Source organism: Bos javanicus, chromosome 5 (assembly GCF_032452875.1).
Source record: "Bos javanicus breed banteng chromosome 5, ARS-OSU_banteng_1.0, whole genome shotgun sequence".
Taxonomy (NCBI): domain Eukaryota; kingdom Metazoa; phylum Chordata; class Mammalia; order Artiodactyla; family Bovidae; genus Bos; species Bos javanicus.
This window is the reverse complement of record NC_083872.1, coordinates 29,618,198-29,640,991: the sequence shown is the minus strand read 5'-3', so window position 1 is coordinate 29,640,991 and position 22,794 is coordinate 29,618,198. Positions and strand designations below refer to the sequence as shown.

The following is a 22,794-nucleotide window of genomic DNA, read 5'->3' as shown; positions in this document are numbered from 1 at the left end:
GAATTCCTTGCTTTCTTTATCATCTAACAGATGTTGGCAATTTGATCTCTGGTTCCTCGGCCTTTTCTAAATCTAGTTTGTACATCTGGAGGTTCTCAGTGCACGTACTGCTGAAGCCTAGCTTTAAATATTTTGAGCATAACCTTATCAGCATGTGAAATGAATGCAACTGTGCAGTAGTTTGAACATTCTTTGGCACTGCCCTTCTTTGGGACTGGAATGAAAACTGACCTTTTAGAATAGGCCAATCCAAATCACCAAATGCTGCTAAGAATGTGGAACAGGAACCCTCACTCATTGCTAATGGGAATGCAAAAATGGTACAGCAAGTTTGGAAGACAGTTTGGCCATTTCTTACAAAACTAAACATACTCTTACTGTATGATCCAGCAATTGCACTGTTTGATATTTGCCCAAAAGAGCTTAAAACTTATGTTTATACAGAAATCTGCACACAGGTATTTATAGCAAATGTACTCCTAATTGCCAAAACTTGCAAGCAACTAAATTATTCTTCAGTAGGTGAATGGATAAGCTTCGGTATATCCAGATAACAGAATACTATTGACCACTAGAAAAAAGTGAGATCTCAAGTCATGAAAAGATATAGAGAAATGTTAAATGCATATTGCTAAGTAAAAGAAACCAATCTGAAAGGCTACATACTGTATGTATGTATTATATATTCTGAAAAAGGCAAAACTATGGAAACAGTACATGAAGAGTGGCTGCATTAACGAAATCCATAAGACAAACACATAAAAGACCTAAGCAGGTACTTAATATGACATAATTAATGTCCCTTAAATACAGGATGAAAACATGAAAACATATTCAAATATTCAAATTCATTTAAAGTCAGGAAAATGCAGATTGAAACCATGAGCCCTCAATTTATACCCATCAGACTGCTAAATTAAAAAGCAGCAGAAAGGAGTACATCAAGGCTGTATATTGTCACCCTGCTTATTTAACTTATATGCAGAGTACATCATGAGAAATGTGGGGCTGGAGGAAGCACAAGCTGGAATCAAGATTGCTGGGAGAAATATCAATAACCTCAGATATGCAGATGACACCACCCTTATGGCAGAAAGTGAAGAAGAACTAAAGAGCTTCTTGATGAAAGTCAAAGAGGAGAGTGAAAAAGTTGGCTTAAAGCTCAACATTCAGAAAACTAAGATCATGGCATCTGGCCCCATCACTTCTTGGCAAATAGATGGGGAAACAGTGGCTGACTTTATTTTGACTCCAAAATCACTGAAGATGGTGATTGCAGCCAAGAAATTAAAAGACACTCCTTGGAAGGAAAGTCGTGACCAACCTAGACAGCATATTCAAAAGCAGAGACATTACTTTGCCAGCAAAGGTCCGAATAGTCAAGGCTATGGTTTTTCCAGTAGTCATGTATGGTTGTGAGCACTGGACTATAAAGAAAGCTGAGCGCAGAAGAATTGATGCTTTTGAACTGTGGTGTTGGAGAAGACTCTTGAAAGTCCCTTGGATTGCAAGGAGATCCAACCAGTCCATCCTAAGGAAGATCAGTCCTGGGTGTTCACTGGAAGGACTGATGTTGAAGCTGAAACTCCAATATTTCGGCCACCTGATGCAAAGAGTTGACTCATTTGAAAAGACCCTGATGTAGGGACAGATTGAAGGCCGGAGGAGAAGGGGATAATAGAGGATGAGATGGTTAGATGGCATCACCGACTCAATGGACGTCAGTCTGGGTAAACTCTGGAAGTTGGTGATGGACTGAGAGGCCTGGTGTGCTGCGGTTCATGGGGTCACAAAGAATTGCACACGACTGATCATCTTAGGCTGAACTGAACTGAACTGAAATTTGATTCTATCAGCTCAGCCTAAGATGATCAGTTGAAGGTAAACTACTACAAAAATATAGTAAGATCAATGTGTACAAATGAAACTGGCCTCAGATCCCAACCTCCGTACTTCTCTGCCTTCTGCTTTACATTTCCCTTCAGCTTACCCACTTCAGTTTAGACGCTCTTCCTTCTGGAAGCCTTCCTGGCCCTGGAAATCTGAGCTAGCAGCGCCCTCCAGTGGTTCCAGCTCTAAGCGTGTAGATCTGGCTCAGGAAGGTCTCATCAGCGAATCCGCAGACCCTGTCTGAGGGCGATACTCCGTCTGTCCGGTAACTAGAACAACGGGGAGGCCTGATTCATCCAGGTTATCTCGGCAGCCTCACAGGCCTCACGTATGGCTTCTAGCCTACTTCACGTGCACAGTCCTTCCCCGCCGCCCCGCGCGCTTCGCCACTGCCTTCCACTCCCCTCTCTCCCACCTCGCAAACCACATCATCTAGGCCGCAGGCCCACGAGCTCGCGGAGAGGCGGGAGCCGGCAAGAAATGCCTGCCGCCATCTTGCCCACCGGGAGTTCAGACATGGCGCTGGGGCTCCCGAGTGCAGCGCTGTTGTTTCTGGCGAGCGCTCTCATATGCTCAGAACACTACTCGCTCTTCTCTGAAAGGAGTAGGCGCGGCTCCTCGTGGGAACAGGCTGGCGGTCTGGGGTGGCCTGAGGCCGTGAGTAGGAGGCCCAGAGGGCAGAAGGCGCGCGAGGCCCGCGAACAGCAAGAGTTGGACGCAAAGGGCAGTATCTGTTCTCTTCTTTAGTCAGTCGCCCTTTCTTTCTTTTGCCCCACTTAAGTAGTATTTGAATTTGGGGCCCTCCTTTTCTGTTTTTACCAACTGCCTTTACCTAAAAATGTACAGACCCTAGCTGCTGCTGCTTCTAAGTCGCTTCAGTCATGTCCGACTCTGTGCGACCCCATAGACGGCAGCCCACCAGGCTCCCCCGTCCCTGGGATTCTCCAGGCAAGAACACTGGAGTGGGTTGCCATTTCCTCCTCCAATGCATGAAAGTGAAAAGTGAAAGTGAAGTCGCTCAGTCGTGTCCGACTCCTAGCGACCCCATGGACTGCAGCCTGCCAGGCTCCTCGGTCCATGGGATTTTCCAGGCAAGAGTACTGGAGTGGGGTGCCATTGCCCTCTCCCATACAGACCCTTGCAGTTCTATATTAATGATGACTGTAATAGTAGTACTTTTGGTAGAAATGACATATACTTGTGCGTCTGTATATGCACCTTAAAATATTCTGGGGTGTGTCATTCCCACTTTATAGATTAATAGTTCATTGAAATTCAAAGCTTAAAGGACTGTTAGGTGACTTTTTCATGCTGTTCAGAAAAATTAACCCCACAAGTTAAACGGCAAGTATTAGAAACTATAGCTCTTGGTTCACCAGCCCCAGGAGCTCTCAGTTGCCATTTCAGATAGGGAAAAATGTGTTACCTGACCAGAGAAACTTATCTCACTATTACACTTTTCAGAAGTCAAGTTTTAAAATTCATGAATTGAGCTTATTTGATGTCTATTTGTAAGCGATCTGACATCATGTTTGTTTTAACTCGCTAAGATTTTTTTGTCAAATATGGGCATAGCTTAGGTATCCAGCTTGCTCTATCAGTTTTTTTTAATAGGAATTTAAAGATTATATAAATGTATTAAGATTAGAAACAAATACATATAATAATATGTTCAGTTCAAATAATATATCATTTTTATTTTTAGATTGTGGAATAGCACCACTTATGCATATGTTCAAGGGGTCTCGGATTGTAGGGGGCACAGAGGCTCAAACTGGCGCATGGCCATGGCTAGTTAGCCTACAGATTCATTCTGGCAGATTTGGTGCTCATGTATGTGCGGGAAGCTTAGTGAAAAATAGATGGGTCCTCACGGCTGCCCACTGCACTAAAGACGCTAGGTATGTATTCAGAACATTCCTACTTTATTATTTTAGGGGATATTTTGAAGCTCTTCTCACCTATTAAGTCCTGACATTGCACCTTTACTGGTCTGTTCCTTTGAGACGGTGGGGAGACTAACGCATTTGGAGAGGGGCAACCTGTATCCTAGTCCTCCTCTGACACTTTGTGGTGCAGTGGTTTTAAGTAAGGTTCCAGAACCTACTAGATGTACCAACTTGATCAAATAATATAGCTGTGTTATACTGTCACAGAGGGTGACTTCCCTGGTGGCTCAGACGGTAAAGCATCTGCCTACAATGCGGGAGACCCAGGTTCGATCCCTGGGTAGGGTCGTGAAGAGTCGGACACGACTGAAGGACTTCACTTTCACTTTTCACTTTCATGCATTGGAGAATCCACTCCAGTACTCTTGCCTGGAAAATCCCGTGGACGGAGGAGCCTGGTAGGCTACAGTCCATGGGGTCACAAAGAGTAGGACACGACTGAGTGACTTCACACTTCACATACTGTCACAGAATCTTAGAGTTCACAGAGGTATTTTAAGGGTTTAGTTCAATTCTCTGTCCTATATTTGAATCCTTCTTACAGTACTGAAATAAAGGGTTCTCTAGTCTGAAATAATTATTGCTTTAATGCATTGAGCCGGGCATTTTTTCATACACAATTTCCACTACTCCCCACAACCACTCTTTGCTAGAGGGAGACCCTGACTGGAAAGCAACAAAATCAGGGATCAAATCCAGGTGTGTCAGAATGAAAATCCACACACGTAACCATACCATTTGGCTTTCTACTTAAAAACTACCTTTTGTGATGATGAACCTTGGAAAGAACCTCATTTAAATTTTGTACAGCTTTAATTCTTAGAAAGCCTTTCCTTATGCTGAATAAGTGTCTTGACTTTTATTCTGCCTGTTGAAGCCATATGTATTAAATTTCATTCCTCTTCCAAGCATTTGAAGATAGTATTAATTTTCCACCTAACAGTTCTCAAACCTAAATCTTATTGATATTTTTACCTTTTTACTCAACAAAAACTTACTCAATATGTTATATACTAGGAACTGGGCAAGATGCTGAGGAAGTCAACATTACTGAAGTACAGTCTATTTTTTAGGAGTTCCTCCTGTTTCAGAAAACTCTGCTACTTCTATTCCTGTTCCCCTTCATTTTCTAAATCTTGCACCATCAGCTGTCCCTTATTCCTTCTTAAAACAACTATTTATCAAAGACCTGCTCTGAGATTAGGTACTGTTTAAGGATGTTACATATAATTCTGTATTTAAATAAAATACCCTCTCAGTAGCCCTCTGGGAGAAGGCAATGGCAACCCACTCCAGTACTCTTGCCTGGCAAATCCCATGGATGGAGGAGCCTGGTAGGCTGCAGTCCATGGGGTCGCTAAGAGTCAGACATGACTGAGTGACCACTTTCACTTTCCACTTTCATGCATTGGAGAAGGAAATGGCAACCCACTCCAGTGTTCTTGCCTGGAGAATCCCATGGACGGAGAAGCCTGGTAAGCTGCAGTCCATGGGGTCGCACAGAGTCGGACACGACTGAAGCGACTTGGCAGCAGCAGCAGCAGCCCTCTGAAATTGCTGTTACCTCCATTTCACACTTGAGGAATCCAGAGATCAGAGAGATTTGGTAACTTGCCCAAGATCACACTGCTGTAAAGTGGCAATCTATTGATTTAAACCTATTCTCAAATCTATGCTGTTTCATTATATCTCACTGTCTCTTTAGTATTTTTCAATATTTTCCTCGTTTCTTCCCTACAGCTTTCAAACATGTGTAGCTCAACTCATCATTATTTAACAAACAAACGAACCCTACCTGTTTCTGTTCTTCCTTTCTGTTCGGGTTTTTTTCTCCAGGACTTGGAAATGACGAACCTGAAAGAATGACATTTGGACAGTCTCTTGTAAGGACTGACAAGTTTATTTTTGTAGTCAAGTTTTTTTATAGAAGCAGGAACAAAGAGCTTAAAGTATGCGGCCGGCAGAGCGCATATGGAGTTAACACATAATCAGTAAAGACATTTTAAGGACAGCGCGCTCTAAATGACTCATGGGCTTATCTCACAACCCGCTCTCACAAGTAACATCCCTAAAGGCAGGAGATGTTTTATTGTCTGCAGTGTAAAGCTGAGTATTTTTGGCCCTTTGTCATTTTTTCAAGGACTTTCTCCTTTTACGGCTATTTTGCACTATGCTTCTCAACACTTTCACTACTAGATTCCTTGAAAAAAAAAGGCTCCTTTTGTTCCACCTGCATTGACTCATAAAATCCCAGTTGCAATCTGATTTCCCAGCGTGCAATAGAACACACTATTAAAGACCCACCTCCATGCCAAATCCAATGAGCTCCACTCAATCCTTATCCTATTTTATCTCTATAACATTTGGCAAAGTTGATTACTGTTCTCTTCTTTCTTACTGGCTGCGCCATGTGGCTTGTAGGATCTTAATTCCCTGACCAGGGATCCAGCTCACACCCTCTGCATTGGAAGTGTGGGGTTTAACCACTGGACCACCAGGGAAGCCTTGTCATCTTTTAAATGGCAGTATTTTCAAGAGTTCCACCTTCTATCCTCTTTCCTTATCATCTGAACTCTTTCTGAGAGATGTCTCATCTCGGAAATGAGATGAGACTCCTGTTTTAGGAGTCATCATGTGCTAGTAACTCCCAAGTCTCTCCAGCTGAGTCATATTTCCAGCTCCCTCCTATACATATATATTGGAGTCACATTCTCAAGAAGTCTAAACATGAAATTTTTAAATCTTTCTTCTAATTCTTTCCCTTCTCTATTTTCTTAGATAATAGCTTCACCAACAGTTCCATTACCCAGAGAGTTAGTTGACTCTCTGCAGTATCTCTTAAATTTGTTTCTTTTTGTCTCCCAATACTACTCTCCATTGATTAGAAGTAGATTCAGAATATCAGTCTCCATATCCTTAGTTCCTTACTCCTTACACTGTTACTGTGGTAAATATCTGAATGAATGTGAAGTGGTATCTCATTGTGGTTTTCATTCACATTTCCCTAATGATTAGTGACGGTGAGCACATTTCCATGTGCTTTCTGGCCATCGTATTTCTTCTTCCTTTTTTTAAAGTTTGATTTACTTTAGCTTTGGCTGCACCATGCAGCATGTTCTGTATGCAGGTCAGGAAGCAACAGTTAGAACTGGACATGGAACAACAGACTGGTTCCAAATAGGAAAAGGAGTACGTCAAGGCTGGATATTGTCAACCTGCTTATTTAACTTATATGCAGAGTACATCATGAGAAATGCTGGGCTGGAGGAAGCACAAGCTGGAATCAAGACTGCCGGGAAAAATATCAATAACCTCAGATGTGCAGATGACACCACCCTTATGGCAGAAAGTGAAGAACTAAAGAGCCTCTTGATGAAAGTGAAAGAGGAGAATGAAAAAGTTGGCTTAAAGCTTAACATTCAGGAAACAAAGATCATGGCATCCAGTCCCATCACTTCATGGCAAAGAGATGCAGAAACAGTGGAAACAGTGACATTTTATTTTTGGGGGGTCCAAAATCAGTGCAGATGGTGACTGCAGCCATGAAATTAAAAGATGCTTACTCCTTGTAAGGAAAGTTATGACCAACCTAGAGAGCACATTAAAAAGCAGAGACATTACTTTGCCAACAAAGGTCCGTCTAGTCAAGGCTATGGTTTTTCCAATGGCCATGTATCGATGTGAGAGTTGGACTATAAAGAAAGCTGAGTGCCGAAGAATTGATGCTTTTGAACTGTGGTGTTGGAGAAGACTTGAGAGTCCTTTGGACTGCAAGGAGATCCAACTAGTCCATGCTAAAGGAAATAAGCCCTGAATATTCATTGGAAGGACTGATGTTGAAGCTGAAACTTCAGTACTTTGGCCACCTGATTCGAAGAGCTGACTCACTGGAAAAGACCTTGATGCTGGGAAAGATTGAGGGCAGGAGAAGGGGAGGACAGAGGATGAGATGGTTGGATGGCATCACCAATTCAATGGACGTGAGTGTGAGTAAACTCCGGGAGTTGGTGATGGACAGGGAGGCCTGGTGTGCTGCAGTCCATGGGGTTGCAAAGAGTCGGACATGACTGAGTGACTGAACTGAACTGAACTGAACTGATGCAGTATGTGGGATCTTAGTTCTCGGACTAGCAATCAAACCTGGAAGCATGAACCACCAAAAAAGTTCTGTATTCTTCTTTGAAGAACCATTTATTCAAGTCCTTTCCCCGTTTTTGAACTGGGCTGTTTGGATTTTTGTGGATATTGAGCTGTAGGAATGCTTTATTTATTTTCAATATTAATCCCTTACTAGTCAAGGCTATGGTTTTTCCAGTGGTCATGTATGGATGTGAGAGTTAGACTATGAAGAAAGCTGAACGCTGAAGAATTGATGCTTTTGAACTGTGGTGTTGGAGAAGACTCTTGAGAGTCCCTTGGACTGCAAGGAGATCCAACCAGTCCATCTTAAAGGAGATCAGTCCTGGGTGTTCTTTGGAAGGACTGATGCTGAAGCTGAAACTCCAATACTTTGGCCACCTCATGCGAAGAGTTGACTCATTGGAAAAGAATCTGATGCTGGGAGGGATTGGGGGCAGGAGGAGAAGGGGACGACAGAGGATGAGATGGCTGGATGGCATCACTGACTCGATGGACATGAGTTTGAGTGAACTCTGGGAGTTGGTGTTGGACTGGGAGGCCTGGCGTGCTGAGATTCCCGGGGTCGCAAAGAGTCAGACACGACTGAGTGACTGAACTGACTGACGGAAATATATATGATTTGCAAACATTTTCTCAAATTCTGTGACTTGTCTTTTCACTCTCTTAATAGTGTCCTTTTATGCAAAAGTTTTAACTTCGACCAACTCCAATTTATTTTTTTCTTTTGTTATTTATATGTTTGATGTCACATCTGAGAATCATTGCCAAATCCAATATCATGAAGCTTTTCTTCTGTGTTTTCTTCTAAGAGTTACATAGCTTTATTCTTACACTTAGGTCTTTGATCTGTGTTGACTTAACTTTTGCATATGTTATAAAGTAGGATCCAATTTCATTCTTTTGTATGTAGATATCCAATTTTCCCAGCACCATTGCTGAAAAGTCTTTCCTTTCTCCATTGAATAGTCTTGGTACTCTTGTTGAAAATCAACTGACCACATATGCAAGAGTGTATTTCTGGGCTCTCTAGTCTTTTCATTGCCATATATGTCTGCCCTTATGCTAGTACCACACTGTTTTGATTACTGTAGCTTTTCATTAAGTTTTGAAAACTAGAGGTATGATCCTCCAACTTCATTCTTCTTTTTCAGATTTATTTTGGCTACTTGGGGTCTTTTGATATTCCCTATGAATTTTAGGATTTTTTTTTTTAATTTCTGCAAAAACATTGGTATTGGTATAGGTGCTGCATTGACTCTATGAAGCATTCTGTGTAGTACTGTCATTTTTAACAATATTAAGTCTTCCAATACATAAACAAGGGATGTCTTTCCATTTATTTACATCATCTTTAATTTCTTTTAGCAAAGTTTTGTAGTTTTCAGTGTATATAACTTGCTTTCTTAATCTTATGGTCTGAATATAAATTGAAGTCAGTTCAGTTCAGTTGCTCAGTCATGTCCAACTCTTTGTGACCCCAATGGACTGCAGCACTCCAGGCTTCCCTGTCTAGCACCAACTCCTGGAGCTTGCTTAAACTCATGTTCATTGAGTTGGTAATGCCATCCAACCATCTCATCCTGTCATCCCCTTCTCCTTCTGCCTTCAATCTTTTCCAGCATCAGGGTCTTTTCCAAGGAGTCAGTTCTTAGCATCAGGTAGCCAAAGTATTGGAGCTTCAGCTTCAGCATCAGTCCTTCCATGAATATTCAAGACTGATTTCCTTTAGGATTGACTGGTTGGATCTCCTTGCAGTCCAAGGGACTCTCAAGAGTCTTCTCCAACACCACAGTTCAAAAGCATCAATTCTTCGGTGCTCAGCTTTCTTTATAGTCCAACTCTCACATCCATACCTGACTCCTGGAAAAACCATAGCCTTGACTAGATGGACCTTTGTTGGCAAAGTAATGTCTCTGCTTTTTAATATGCTGTCTATGTTGGTCATAGCTTTTCTTCCAAGGAGCAAGCATCTTTTAATTTCATGGTTGCAGTCACCATCAGCAATGATTTTGGAGCCCAAGAATATAAAGTCTGTCACTGTTTCCATTGTTTCCCCATCTATTTGCCATGAAGTAATGGAACCAGATGCCATGATCTTAGTTTTCTGAATGTTGAGTTTTAAGCCAGCTTTTTCACTCTTCTCTTTCACCCTCATCAAGAGGCTCTTTAGTTGTTCTTCACTTTCTGCCATAAGGATAGTGTCGTCTGCATATCTGAGGTTACTGATATTTCTCCCGGCAATCTTGATTGTAGCTTGTGCTTCATCCAGCCCAGCATTTTGCATGATATACTCTGCGTGTAAGTTAAGTAAACAGGGTGACAATATACATCCTTGACGTACTTCTTTCCCAGTTTTGAACCAGTCAGGTTCCATGTCTGGTTCTAACTGTTGCTTCTTGACCTACATACTGGTTTCTCAGAAGGCAGGTAAGGTGGTCTGGTATTCCTATCTCTTTAAGAATTTTCCAGTTTGTGGTGATCCACACAGTAAGTAATACAAACTGATTTAGCTATTCTTTGTCATTTGATGGAGGATTTAATCTGTTTACATTTAAACTAATTATTGATAGGTAAGGACTTACTATTGCCATCTTAATTGTTTTCTGGTTTTTTTTATAGATCCATTATTCCTTGTTTAATAGCCTGCTGTTTTGTGTGTGCGTGTGCTTTGATGTCTTTTGGTATGAGTAAGCCTTGACTTCTTTTTTTTAATTTATATTTAATTGGAGAATAATTGTTTTACAAAGTTGTGTTGGTTTCTGCCATACAACAATGTGAATCAGCCATAAGTATACATATGTCCCTGCCCTCTTGTCACAGAGCACAAGGTTGGGGTCCCTGTGTTATACACCAACTTCCCACTATCTGTTTTACACATGCTAATGTTGCTTTGACTTCTTTATTGTGTCCTTTTGTGTAATTGCTACAGGTTTTTCCCTTGAGATTATCAAGAAGTTTACACAAACTACCTTAAAATTATAACATCATATTTTAAGCTGTTACAACTTCAATAGAATTCCTAAACTTTACACTTTAGCTTTTCCTCCACCTCACATTTTAGGATACTGTTGTAATGATTTATGGGGATATAAAGTTGAATTTACATAATTGTATTAGTTTTGCCAAATATCAAATGAATCTGCCACAGCAATACATGTGTTCCCCATCCTGAACCCCCTCCTAGTGCACCAGCCCCAAGCATCCAGTATCGCGCATCGAACCTGACTGGCAACTCGTTTCTTACATGATATTCTACATGTTTCAATGTCACTCTCCCAAATCTTCCCACCCTCTCCCTCTCCCACAGAGTCCATAAGACTGCTCTATACATCAGTGTCTCTTTTGCTGTCTTGTACACCAGGTTATTGTTACCATCTTTCTAAATTCCATATATATGCATTAGTATACTGTATTTCTGTTTTTCCTTCTGGCTTACTTCACTCTGTATAATAGGCTCCAGTTTCATCCACCTCATTAGAACTGATTCAAATGTATTCTTTTTAATGGCTGAGTAATACTCCATTGTGTATATGTACCACAGCTTTCTTATCCATTCATCTGCTGATGGACATCTAGGTTGCTTCCATGTCCTGGCTATTATAAACAGTGCTGCGATGAACATTGGGGTACACGTGTCTCTTTCCCTTCTGGTTTCCTCAGTGTGTATGCCCAGCAGTGGGATTGCTGGATCATAAGGCAGTTCTATTTCCAGTTTTTAAGGAATCTCCACACTGTTCTCCATAGTGGCTGTACTAGTTTGCATTCCCACCAACAGTGTAAGAGGGTTCCCTTTTCTCCACACCCTCTCCAGCACTTATTATTTATGTATTTTTATGTAACTAATGGATGATTATAGTTATGATTATTTTTACTACATTAACTTAACTTTTAAACTAAAATTGTAAGTAAATTATATGCCACTATTACCAAATTACTGAATGTAAGTTTGACTGTATGTTTACCATTACCAATGAGTTTTGCACTACCTTTTAATGTCTTTATGATGTTAATTAGTGTCCTTTTACTTTCACTCAAAGAACCTCCTTTAGCACTTCTTGTAAGGTTGTTGTTCAGTCGATCAATTGTGTCTGACCCTGTGACCCAATGGACTGTAGCACGCCAGTCTTCCAAGTCCTTCACCATCTTTCAGAGTTTGCTCAAATTCATGTCCATTGAGTCAGTGATGGCATCCAACCATTTTGTCCTCTGTTACCTCCTTCTCCTCCTGCCTTCAATCTTTCCTAGTATCAGTAAGTGTGTTAGTCACTCAGTCATGCCTGACTCTTTGCGATCCCATGGACTGTAGCCTGCCAGGCTCCTCTTTCCATGAAATTCTCCAGGCAAGAATACTGGAGTGGGTTTCCATTTCTTTCCCAGCATAGGGTCTCTTCCAGTAAGTCAGCTGTTCACATCGGGTGGCCAAAGGATTGGCACTTTAGCTTCAGCATCAGTCCTTCCAATGCATATTCAGGGTTGATTTCATTTAGGATTGACTAACTTGATCTCCTTGCAGTCCAAGGGACTCAAGAGTCTTCTCCAACACCATAGTTCAAAAGCATCAGTTCTTTGGCACTCAGTCTTCTTTATGGCCCAGCTCTCACATCCATACATGATACTGGAAAAACCACAGCTTTGACTACATAGACCTTTGTCAGAAAAGTAATGTCTCTGCTTTTTAATACACTGTCTAGGTTTGTCATAGCTTTTCTTCCATGGAGCAAATGTCTTTTAATTTCATGGCTGCAGTCACCATCCACAGTGATTCTGGAGCCCAAGAAAATAAAGTCTGTCACTGTTTCCATTGTTTCCCCATCTATTTGCCATGAAGTGATGGAACCAGATGCCATGATCTTAGTTTTCTGAATGTTGAGTTTTAAGCCAGCTTTTTCACTCTCCTCTTTCACCCTCATCAAGAGGCTCTTTAGTTTCTCTTCACTTTCTGCCATTAGGGTGGTTATCATCTACATATCTGAGGTTATTGATATTTCCCCCAGAAATCTTGATTCCAGCTTGTGAATCATCCAGCCCAGCATTTCACATGATGTACTCTGCATATATGTTAAATAAGCAGAGTGACAATATACAGCCTTGACGTACTCTTTTCCCAACTTTGAACCAGTCCATTGTTCCATGTCCAGTTCTAACTGTTGCTTCTGGACCTGCATACAGGTTTCTCAGGAGGCAGGTAAGGTGGTCTGGTATTCCCATCCCTTTAAGAATTTTCCACAGTTTGTTGTGATCCACACAAAGGCTTTAACATAGTCAATGAAGCAAAAGATGTTTTTCTAGAATTCTTTTGTAAGGTTAATGTAGTAGTAATGAACTCCTTCAGCTTTTGTTTGTTCAGGAAGTCTTTATCCAACAATTTTCTGTCTACAAGGGACTCACTTTAGTTTTAAAGGCACACATAGGGGACTTCCCCGGTGGTTCAGCAGTTACAAGTTTGTCTTGCAATGCAGGGGGTGCAGTTCAATTCCAGGGAACTAAGATCTCATATGCCATGGAGCAACTGAGCCTGCATGCCACAACCAGACAGCACACACATCACAGTGAAAGTTCCCACATGAGACTATGAAGGTCCCATGTGCAGCAACGAAGATTCCATGTGCAGCAATCTTCATTGCTGCACCAGACCACCTTACCTGCCTCCTGAGAAACCTGTATGCAGGTCCAGAAGCAACAGTTAGAAGCAGCCAAATAGATAAATTAAAAAAAAAAATTTTTACGGCACATATAGACTGAGAGTGAAGGGATGGAAAAAGATATTTCAAGAAATTGGTAACCTCCTAAAAAGCAAGGGTATTTATATTAGACAAAATAGACTTTAAGCATAAAATGGTAAAAGAGACAAGAAAAGATCAGCATACAATGGAAAAGACCCTGATGCTGGGAAAGATTGAAGGGAAAAGGAGAAGAGGGTAGGAGAAGATGAGATGGTTAGATAGCATCACCCACTCAATGCACATGAATCTGCAAACTCCAGAAGATGATGAAGGACAGGGAAGCCTGTTGTGCTGTAGGCCATCAAAGAGTCAGACACAACTTAGTGACTGAACAACAATAATAAAGGGGTCAAGCCATCAAGAAGATATAATAACAGTAAGTATTTATGCATCCAACACTGGAGCGTCTAAATATATAAAGCAAGAACTAACAGAGTTAAAAGGAGAAATAAATAGCAATTCAGTAATAGTTGGGGACTTTAGTTGGGGATCTTAACAATTGACAGATCATCTAGAGAGAGAATCAATAAGGCAACAGCAGATTTAAACAATGCTATAGATCAAGAAGGACTTAACAGACATAGACAACCTTCTAGCCAACAGCAGCAGACTATACATTCTTCTCAAGTACACATGGAACATTTTCTATGACAGACCATATGTTAGGCCACAAAACAAGTCAGCAAATTCAAGGAGACCGAAATCATACCAAGGATCTTCTCTGAACACAATAGCATGAAAGTAGAAATCAATAAAAAGAGGAAAATTGGAAAATGCATGAATACATGGAAATTAAACAATACTCTCCTAGGAAACCAATGGATCAAAGAAGAAACTAAAAGAGAAATTTAAAAAGGATTTTGAGACAAAAATGGAAACACAACTTAAGCAGCAAAAGCAGTTCTAAGAGAGAAGTTCATGGCAATAAATGTATATATTAAGAAGCAAGATAATACCAAATAAAGAACCCACCTCTGTACCTGAAGGAACTAGAAAAAGAAGAAACTGAACCTAAAATTAGAAGGAAGGAAATAATAAAGATTAGCACAGTGTTAAATAGATACCAAAAATATATAAAACATTAACCAAACTAAGAGTTGGTTCTTTGAAAAGATAAACAAAATTGATAAACACTTATTTACCAAGGAAAAAAGAGGGAGGACCCAAATCAACAAACTTATAAATGCAAAAGGACATAGTATAACTTATACCACAGAAATACAAAGGATCATAAGATTTTTTAAATGGGTATAGAATCTGAGTAGATATTTTTCCAGAGAAGATAAATGGTCAACAGGTACCCAGAAAGATGCTCAACTCACTAGTCATTAGGGAAATGTAAATTAAAACCACAATGAAATATTACCTTACAATGACCATCATCAAAAAAGACAGCTAACAAATGCTGGTGTGGATATGGAGGAAAAGGAACACTTGTGAACTGCTTATAGGAGTATATAAATTGGTATATCTACTATGGAAAAACAGTATGGAGGGTTCTCAAAAAATTAAAAATAGTACTATAACATGATCCAGCAATTCTATCTCTGGGACTATATCCAAAAGGGATGAAACATTAACTCGAAAAGATACCTGCACCCCATGTTCATAGCAGAATTATTTATAACAGCTTCTAAGTGACAAGTAATGGATGAATGGATAAAAAAGTAAAGAAATGTGATGTGTGTGTGTGTGTGTATAATTTAGCCATAAATAATGAGGAAATCCTATCATTTGTGACACTGTGGACGGATCTTGAAGGCATCATGCTAAGTCAAATAAGTCTGACAAGACAAATTCATACTGCACGTTCTCCGTTATAAGTAGAATCCAAAAAAAACAAAAAATCCCCACCAAATTCAGAGAAAAAGAGATGAGATTTGTGGCTTGTTTCCAGAGGCAGGCTGTGGGGAGAAGGGATATTGGAGGAGAGGTAGTCAAAGGTACAAACTTCCATCATAAGATAAATAAGAACTAGGAATATAACGTACAACATGATGAGTATAGTTAAGACTGCTGTATGATATACAGGAAAATTGTTAAGAGAGTATGTCCTAAGAGTTTTCATCACAAGGAGAAATTTTTTCTTTCCTTTTTATTGCATATAAATGAGATAATGGATGTTACTTAAACCTATTGTGGTAATCACTTTACAATATATGTAGATCAATGTGCAGTACACCTTAATCTTATACAATGATGTATGTCAATTATTTCTCAATAAAACTGAAAAAATTTTAATTCAAGAAAGATAAATTAATTTTATCTTTATCTTTAAAGATAATTTAATTCAAGAAAGAAAAGAAACATTATTTAAAAGTTCAGTTCAGTCGCTCAGTCGTGTCCGACTTTGCAACCCCATGAACCGCAGCACGCCAGGCCTCCCTGTCCATCACCAACTCCCAGAGTCCACCCAAACCCATGTCCATTGTGTCGGTGATGCCATCCAACCATCTCATCCTCTGTTGTCCCCTTCTCCTCCAGCCCTCACTCTTTCCCAGCAACAGGGTCTTTTCAAATGAGTCAGCTCTCCACATCAGGTGGCCAAAGTATTGGAGTTTCAGCTTTAGCGTCAGTCCTTCCAATGAACACCCAGGACTAATCTCCTTTAGGATGCACTGGTTGGATCTCCTTGCAGTCCAAGGGACTCTCAAGAGTCTTCTCCAACACCATAGTTCAAAAGCATCAATTCTTTGACATTCAGCTTTCTTTATAGTCCAACTCTCACGTCCATGCATGACTACTGGAAAAACCATAGCCTTCACTAGATGGACCTTTGTTGGCAAAGTAATGACTTTGCTTTTTAATATGCTGTCTAGGTTAGTTATAACTTTCCTTCCAAGGAGCAAGCGTCTTTTAATTTCATGGCTGCAATCACCATCTGTAGTGATTTTGGAGTCCAGAAAAATAAAGTCAGCCACTGTTTCCACTGTTTACCCATCTATTTCCTATGAAGTGATGGGACCAGATGCCATGATCTTCGTTTTCTGAATGTTGAGCTTTAAGCCAACATTTTCACTCTCCTCTTTCACTTTCATCAAGAGGCTCTTTAGTTCTTCATTTTCTGCCATAAGGGTAGTGTCATCTGCATATCTGAGGTTATTGATTTTTCTCCCAGCAATCTTGATTCCAGCTTGTGCTTCCTCCAGCCCAGCGTTTCTCATGATGTACTCTGCATATAAGTCAAATAAGCAGGATGACAATATACAGCCTTGACGTACTCCTTTTCCTATTTGGAACCAGTCTGTTGTTCTATGTCCAGTTCTAACTGTTGCTTCCTAACATGTATACAGGTATTTAAAAGTAGCTTAAAGCATTTAAGCTATAATTTCCTTTTAAACACAATAGAACTAGGACTTTAAAATATTTTTACAAAGTTTTTAGAGGTTACCTAGTCCACTTTTAAGATAGCTAAATATCTTCTACTTCCTTGGAATAAATTCTAGAAAGCTGAATTGCAGTGTCAAATACAACATAGTTTTTATAGGTTACTGGTACATGCTGCCAAAGTACCCATCTATTTGTATTTTCCCAAATGAATAAGAGTAACTTTGTTCCTCTGACTCTTGTCTGTACTGAGCATAATCATCAAATATGCATACACACAGTTTGCCAATTTGAAGGATGAGAAGAGCTTCAGCATTTGTAAACAACAGGGTATAAAGTAAATAGTTCCTCCAAACCAAATTCAAATGCAGTAACTATTAACCACTTGGGGCTTTAATTGTTAATTTTTGACCTATAAAAGATTTTTTGGTTTAGTTTGATTTCTGCTTGCTTTTTTTTAAAAGACTGTCAAGATCCATTCAGTTCAGTTGCTCAGCCATGTCCAACTCTTTGTGACCCCATGAATCGCAGAACACCAGGCCTCCCAGTCCAACACCAACTCCCGGAGTTCACTCAAACTCATGTCCATCAAGTCGGTGATGCCATCCAGCCATCTCATCCTCTGTCGTCCCCTTCTCCTCCTGCCCCAAATCCCTCCCAGCATCAGAGTCATTTCCAATGAGTCAACTCTTTACATGAGGTGGCCAAAGTATTGGAATTTCAGCTTTAGTATCATTCCTTCCAAAGAACACTCAGGGCTGATCTCCTTTAGAATGGACTGGTTGGATCTCCTTGCAGTCCAAGGGACTCTCTAGAGTCTTCTCCAACACCACAGTTCAAAAGCATCAATTCTTCAGCACTTAGCTTTCTTCACAGTCCAACTTTTACATCCATACATGACCATTGGAAAAACCATAGCCTTGACTAGATGGACCTTTGTTGGCAAAGGAATGTCTCTGCTTTTGAATATGCTGTCTAGGTTGGTCATAACTTTCCTTCCAAGGAGTAAGTGTCTTTTAATTTCATGGCTGCAGTCACCATCTGCAATGATTTTGGAGCCCAAAGAAATAAAGTCTGACACTATTTCTACTGTTTCCCAAGAAGTGATGGGACCAGATGCCATGATCTTCGTTTTCTGAATGTTGAGCTTTAAGCCAACTTTTTCACTCTCCTCTTTCACTTTCACCAAGAGGCTTTTTAGTTCCTCTTCACTTTCTGCCATAAGGGTGGTGTATATGCATATTTGAGGTTACTGATATTTCTCCTGGCAATCTTGATTCCAGCTTGTGCTTCTTCCAGCCCAGCATTTCTCATGATGCACTCTGCATATAAGTTAAATAAGCAGAGTGACAGTATACAGCCTTGACGTACTCCTTTTCCTATTTGGAACCAGTCTGTTGTTCCATGTCCAGTTCTAACTGTTGCTTTCTGACTTGCATATGGATTTCTCAAGAGGCAGGTCAGGTGGTCTGGTATTCTCATCTCTTTCAGAATTTTCCACAGTTTATTGTGATCCACACAGTCAAAGGCTTTGGCATAGTCAATAAAGCAGAAATAGATGTTTTTCTGGAACTCTCTTGCTTTTTCCATGATCCAGCGGATGTTGGCAATTTGATCTCTGGTTCCTCTGCCTTTTCTAAAACCAGCTTGAACATCAGAAGTTCACGGTTCACGTATTGCTGAAGCCTGGCTTGGAGAATTTTGTGCATTAGTTTACTAGCATGTGAGATGAGTGCAATTGTGCGGTAGTTTGAGATCCATTAGTTGCTTCTTTTACATTTAGTGTCTTGCTTTATAAAGTCCTTTCTCACAAAGATACAGTCCAGTGGAATATATAAGTCGTTCCCAACATCAAAGTTATATATTCATCTATATTTTCTTTCCGGTTTAAGTTTTAAACCTCTCATCCTAATTTAATATCCAAATATTTTATTCAAGGATTTCAAAAATGTTAAAAAGTAAACAGTTTAGTGAATTCCCAATACATATTACGAAGCTTCGGTTCATCAGCTCATGCCTGATCTTATTTCATCTTTATTCTTGCCAACTCCCCCTCCAATTATTTTGAAAGTAATCTCAGACATACCACTTTATGTGTCTCTGAAAGATAAGTCTTTATTTAAAAGATCTGTGTATTTAAATATTTAATCCATTTGGAGTTTATTTTACTGTTTAATATTTTTCAGAGATTTAATTTATTTCACTTTTCAAACTTGTTAGTTCCAATACCATTTATTGAATAATTCATTCATTTGTCCATTGATAAGAACTGCTCAGATCAGATCAGTAGCTCAGTCGTGTCCGACTCTTTGCGACCCCATGAATCACACGCAGCACGCCAGGCCTCCCTGTCCATCACTAACTCCCGGAGTTCACCCAGACTCACGTCCATCGACTCAGTGATGCCATCCAGCCATCTCATCCTCTGTCGTCCCCTTCTCCTCCTGCCCCAAATCCCTGCCAGCATCAGGGTCTTTTCCAATGAATCAACTCTTAGCATGAGGTGGCCAAAGTACTGGAGTTTCAGCTTCAGCATCATTCCTTCCAAAGAAATCCCAAGGCTGATCTCCTTTAGAATGGACTGGTTGGATCTCCTTGCAGTCCAAGGGACTCTCAAGAGTCTTTTCCAACACCACAGTTCAAAAGCATCAATCCTTCGGTGCTCAGCCTTCTTCACAGTCCAACTCTCACATCCATACATGACCACAGGAAAAACCATAGCCTTGACTAGACGAACCTTTGTTGGCAAAGTAATGTCTCTGCTTTTGAATATGCCATCTAGGTTGGTCATAACTTTCTTTCCAAGGAGTAAGTGTTTTTTAATTTCATGGCTGCAGTCACCATCTGTAGTGATTTTGGAGCCCCCAAAATAAAGTCTGACACTGTTACCACTGTTTCCCCATCTAATTCCCATGAAATGGTGGGACTGGATACCATGATCTTCGTTTTCTGAATGTTGAGCTTTAAGCCAACTTTTCACTCTCCTCTTTCACCTTCATCAAGAGGCTTTTTAGTTCCTCTTCACTTTCTGCCATAAGGGTGGTGTCATCTGCATATCTGAGGTTATTGATATTTCTCCCAGCAATATTGATTCCAGCTTGTGCTTCTTCCAGCCCAGCATTTCTCATGATGTACTCTGCATATAAGTTAAATAAACAGGGTGACAATATACAGCCTTGATGTACTCCTTTTCCTATTTGGAACCAGTCTGTTGTTCCATGCCCAGTTCTAACTGTTGCTTCCTGACCTGCATACAAATTTCTCAAGAGGCAGATCAGGTGGTCTGGTATTCCCATCTCGAAGAATTTTCCACAGTTTATTGTGATCCACACAGTCAAAGGCTTTGGAATAGTCAATAAAGCAGAAATAGATGTTTTTCTGGAACTCTCTTGCTTTTTCTATGATCCAGCGGATGTTGGCAATTTGATCTCTGGTTCCTCTGCCTTTTCTAAAACCAGCTTGAACATCAGAAGTTCACGGTTCACGTATTGCTGAAGCCTGGCTTGGAGAATTTTGAGCATTACTTTACTAGTGTGTGAGATGAGTGCAATTGTGCGGTAGTTTGAGCATTCTTTGGCATTGCCTTTCTTTGGGATTGGAATGAAAACTGACCTTTTCCAGTCCTGTGGCCACTGCTGAGTTTTCCAAATTTGCTGGCATATTGAGTGCAGCACTTTCACAGCATCATCTTTCAGGATTTGAAATAGCTCAACTGGAATTCCATCACCTCCACTAGCTTTGTTCATAGTGATGCTTTCTTCTTCTTTTTTTAAATTTTATTTTATTTTTAAACTTTACATAATTGTATTAGTTTTGCCAAATATCAAAATGAATCTGCCACAGGTATACATGTGTTCCCCATCCTGAACCCTCCTCCCTCCTCCCTCCCCATACCATCCCTTGGGTCGTCCCAGTGCTCTAGCCCCAAGCATCCAGTATCGTGCATCAAACCTGGACTGGCATCTCGTTTCATACATGATATTTTATATGTTTCAATGCCATTCTCCCAAATCTTCCCACCCTCTCCCTCTCCCACAGAGTCCATAAGACTGTTCTATACATCAGTGTCTCTTTTGCTGTCTTGTACACCAGGTTATTGTTACCATCTTTCTAAATTCCATATATATGTGTTATTATACTGTATTGGTGTTTTTCTTTTTGGCTTACTTCACTCTGTATAATAGGCTCCAGTTTCATCCACCTCATGAGAACTGATGCAAATGTTTTCTTTTTAATGGCTGAGTAATACTCCATTGTGTATATGTACCACAGCTTTCTTATCCATTCATCTGCTGATGGACATCTAGGTTGCTTCCATGTCCTGGCTATTATAAACAGTGCTGTGATGAACATTGGGGTACATGTGTCTCTTTCCCTTCTGGTTTCCTCAGTGTGTATGCCCAGCAGTGGGATTGCTGGATCATAAGGCAGTTCTATTTCCAGTTTTTTAAGGAATCTCCACACTGTTCTCCATAGTGGCTGTACTAGTTTGCATTCCCACCAACAGTGTAAGAGGGTTCCCTTTTCTCCACACCCTCTCCAGCATTTATTATTTGTAGACTTTTGGATCACAGCCATTCTGACTGGCGTGAAATGGTTCCTCATAGTGGTTTTGATTTGCATTTCTCTGATAATGAGTGATATTGAGCATCTTTTCATGTGTTTGTTAGCCATCTGTATGTCTTCTTTGGAGAAATGTCTGTTTAGTTCTTTGGCCCATTTTTTGATTGGGTCATTTATTTTTCTGGAGTTGAGCTGTAGGAGTTGCTTGTATATTTTTGAGATTAGTTGTTTGTCAGTTGCTTCATTTGCTATTATTTTCTCCCATTCTGAAGGCTGTCTTTTCACCTTGCTAATAGTTTCCTTTGATGTGCAGAAGCTTTTAAGGTTAATTAGGTCCCATTTGTTTATTTTTGCTTTTATTTCCAATATCCTGGGAGGTGGGTCATAGAGGATCCTGCTGTGATGTATGTCAGAGAGTGTTTTGCCTATGTTCTCCTCTAGGATTTTTATAGTTTCTGGTCTTACGTTTAGATCTTTAATCCATTTTGAGTTTATTTTTGTGTATGGTGTTAGAAAGTGTTCTAGTTTCATTCTTTTACAAGTGTTTGACCAGATTTCCCAGCATCACTTGTTAAAGAGATTGCCTTTAATCCACTGTATATTCTTGCCTCCTTTGTCAAAGATAAGGTGCCCATATGTGCGTGGATTTATCTCTGGGCTTTCTATTTTGTTCCATTGATCTATATTTCTTTGTGCCAGTACCATCATAGTGATGCTTTCTAAGGCCCACTTGACTTCACATTCCAGGATGTCTGGCTCTAGGTCAGTGATCACACCATCGTGATTATCTGGGTCGTGAAGATCTTTTTTGTACAGTTCTTCTGTGTATTCTTGCCATCTCTTCTTAATATCTTCTGCTTCTGTTAGGTCCATACCATTTCTGTCATTTATTGAGCCCATCTTTGCATGAAATGTTCCTTTGGTATCTCTGATTTTCTTGAAGAGATCCCTAGTCTTTCCCATTCTGTTGTTTTCCTCTATTTCTTTGCATTGATCGCTGAAGAAGGCTTTCTTATCTCTTCTTGCTATTCTTTGGAACTCTGCATTCAGATGTTTATATCTTTCCTTTTCGCTTCTCTTTTCACAGCTATTTGTAAGGCCTCCCCAGAGAGCTATTTTGGTTTTTTGCATTTCTTTTCTGTGGGAATGGTCTTGATCCCTGTCTCCTGTACGATGTCACGAACCTCATTCCATAGTTCATC

General features: G+C 40.3%; 1 protein-coding gene across 1 annotated transcript in view; it reads left to right on the top strand.

Annotated features, from left to right (window-relative positions):
* Positions 1 to 2,041: 2,041 nt before the first annotated feature.
* Positions 2,042 to 22,794, top strand: part of TMPRSS12 (transmembrane serine protease 12) — a 37,048-nt gene continuing 16,295 nt past the window's right edge. Inside the window, exons 1-3 of the mRNA XM_061419028.1 lie at positions 2,042 to 2,623; positions 2,675 to 2,730; positions 3,511 to 3,791. Coding sequence (XP_061275012.1) covers positions 2,221 to 2,623; positions 2,675 to 2,730; positions 3,511 to 3,791 — 740 coding nt within the window. The 5' untranslated portion in view covers positions 2,042 to 2,220. The remainder of the gene's footprint in view (positions 2,624 to 2,674; positions 2,731 to 3,510; positions 3,792 to 22,794) is intronic.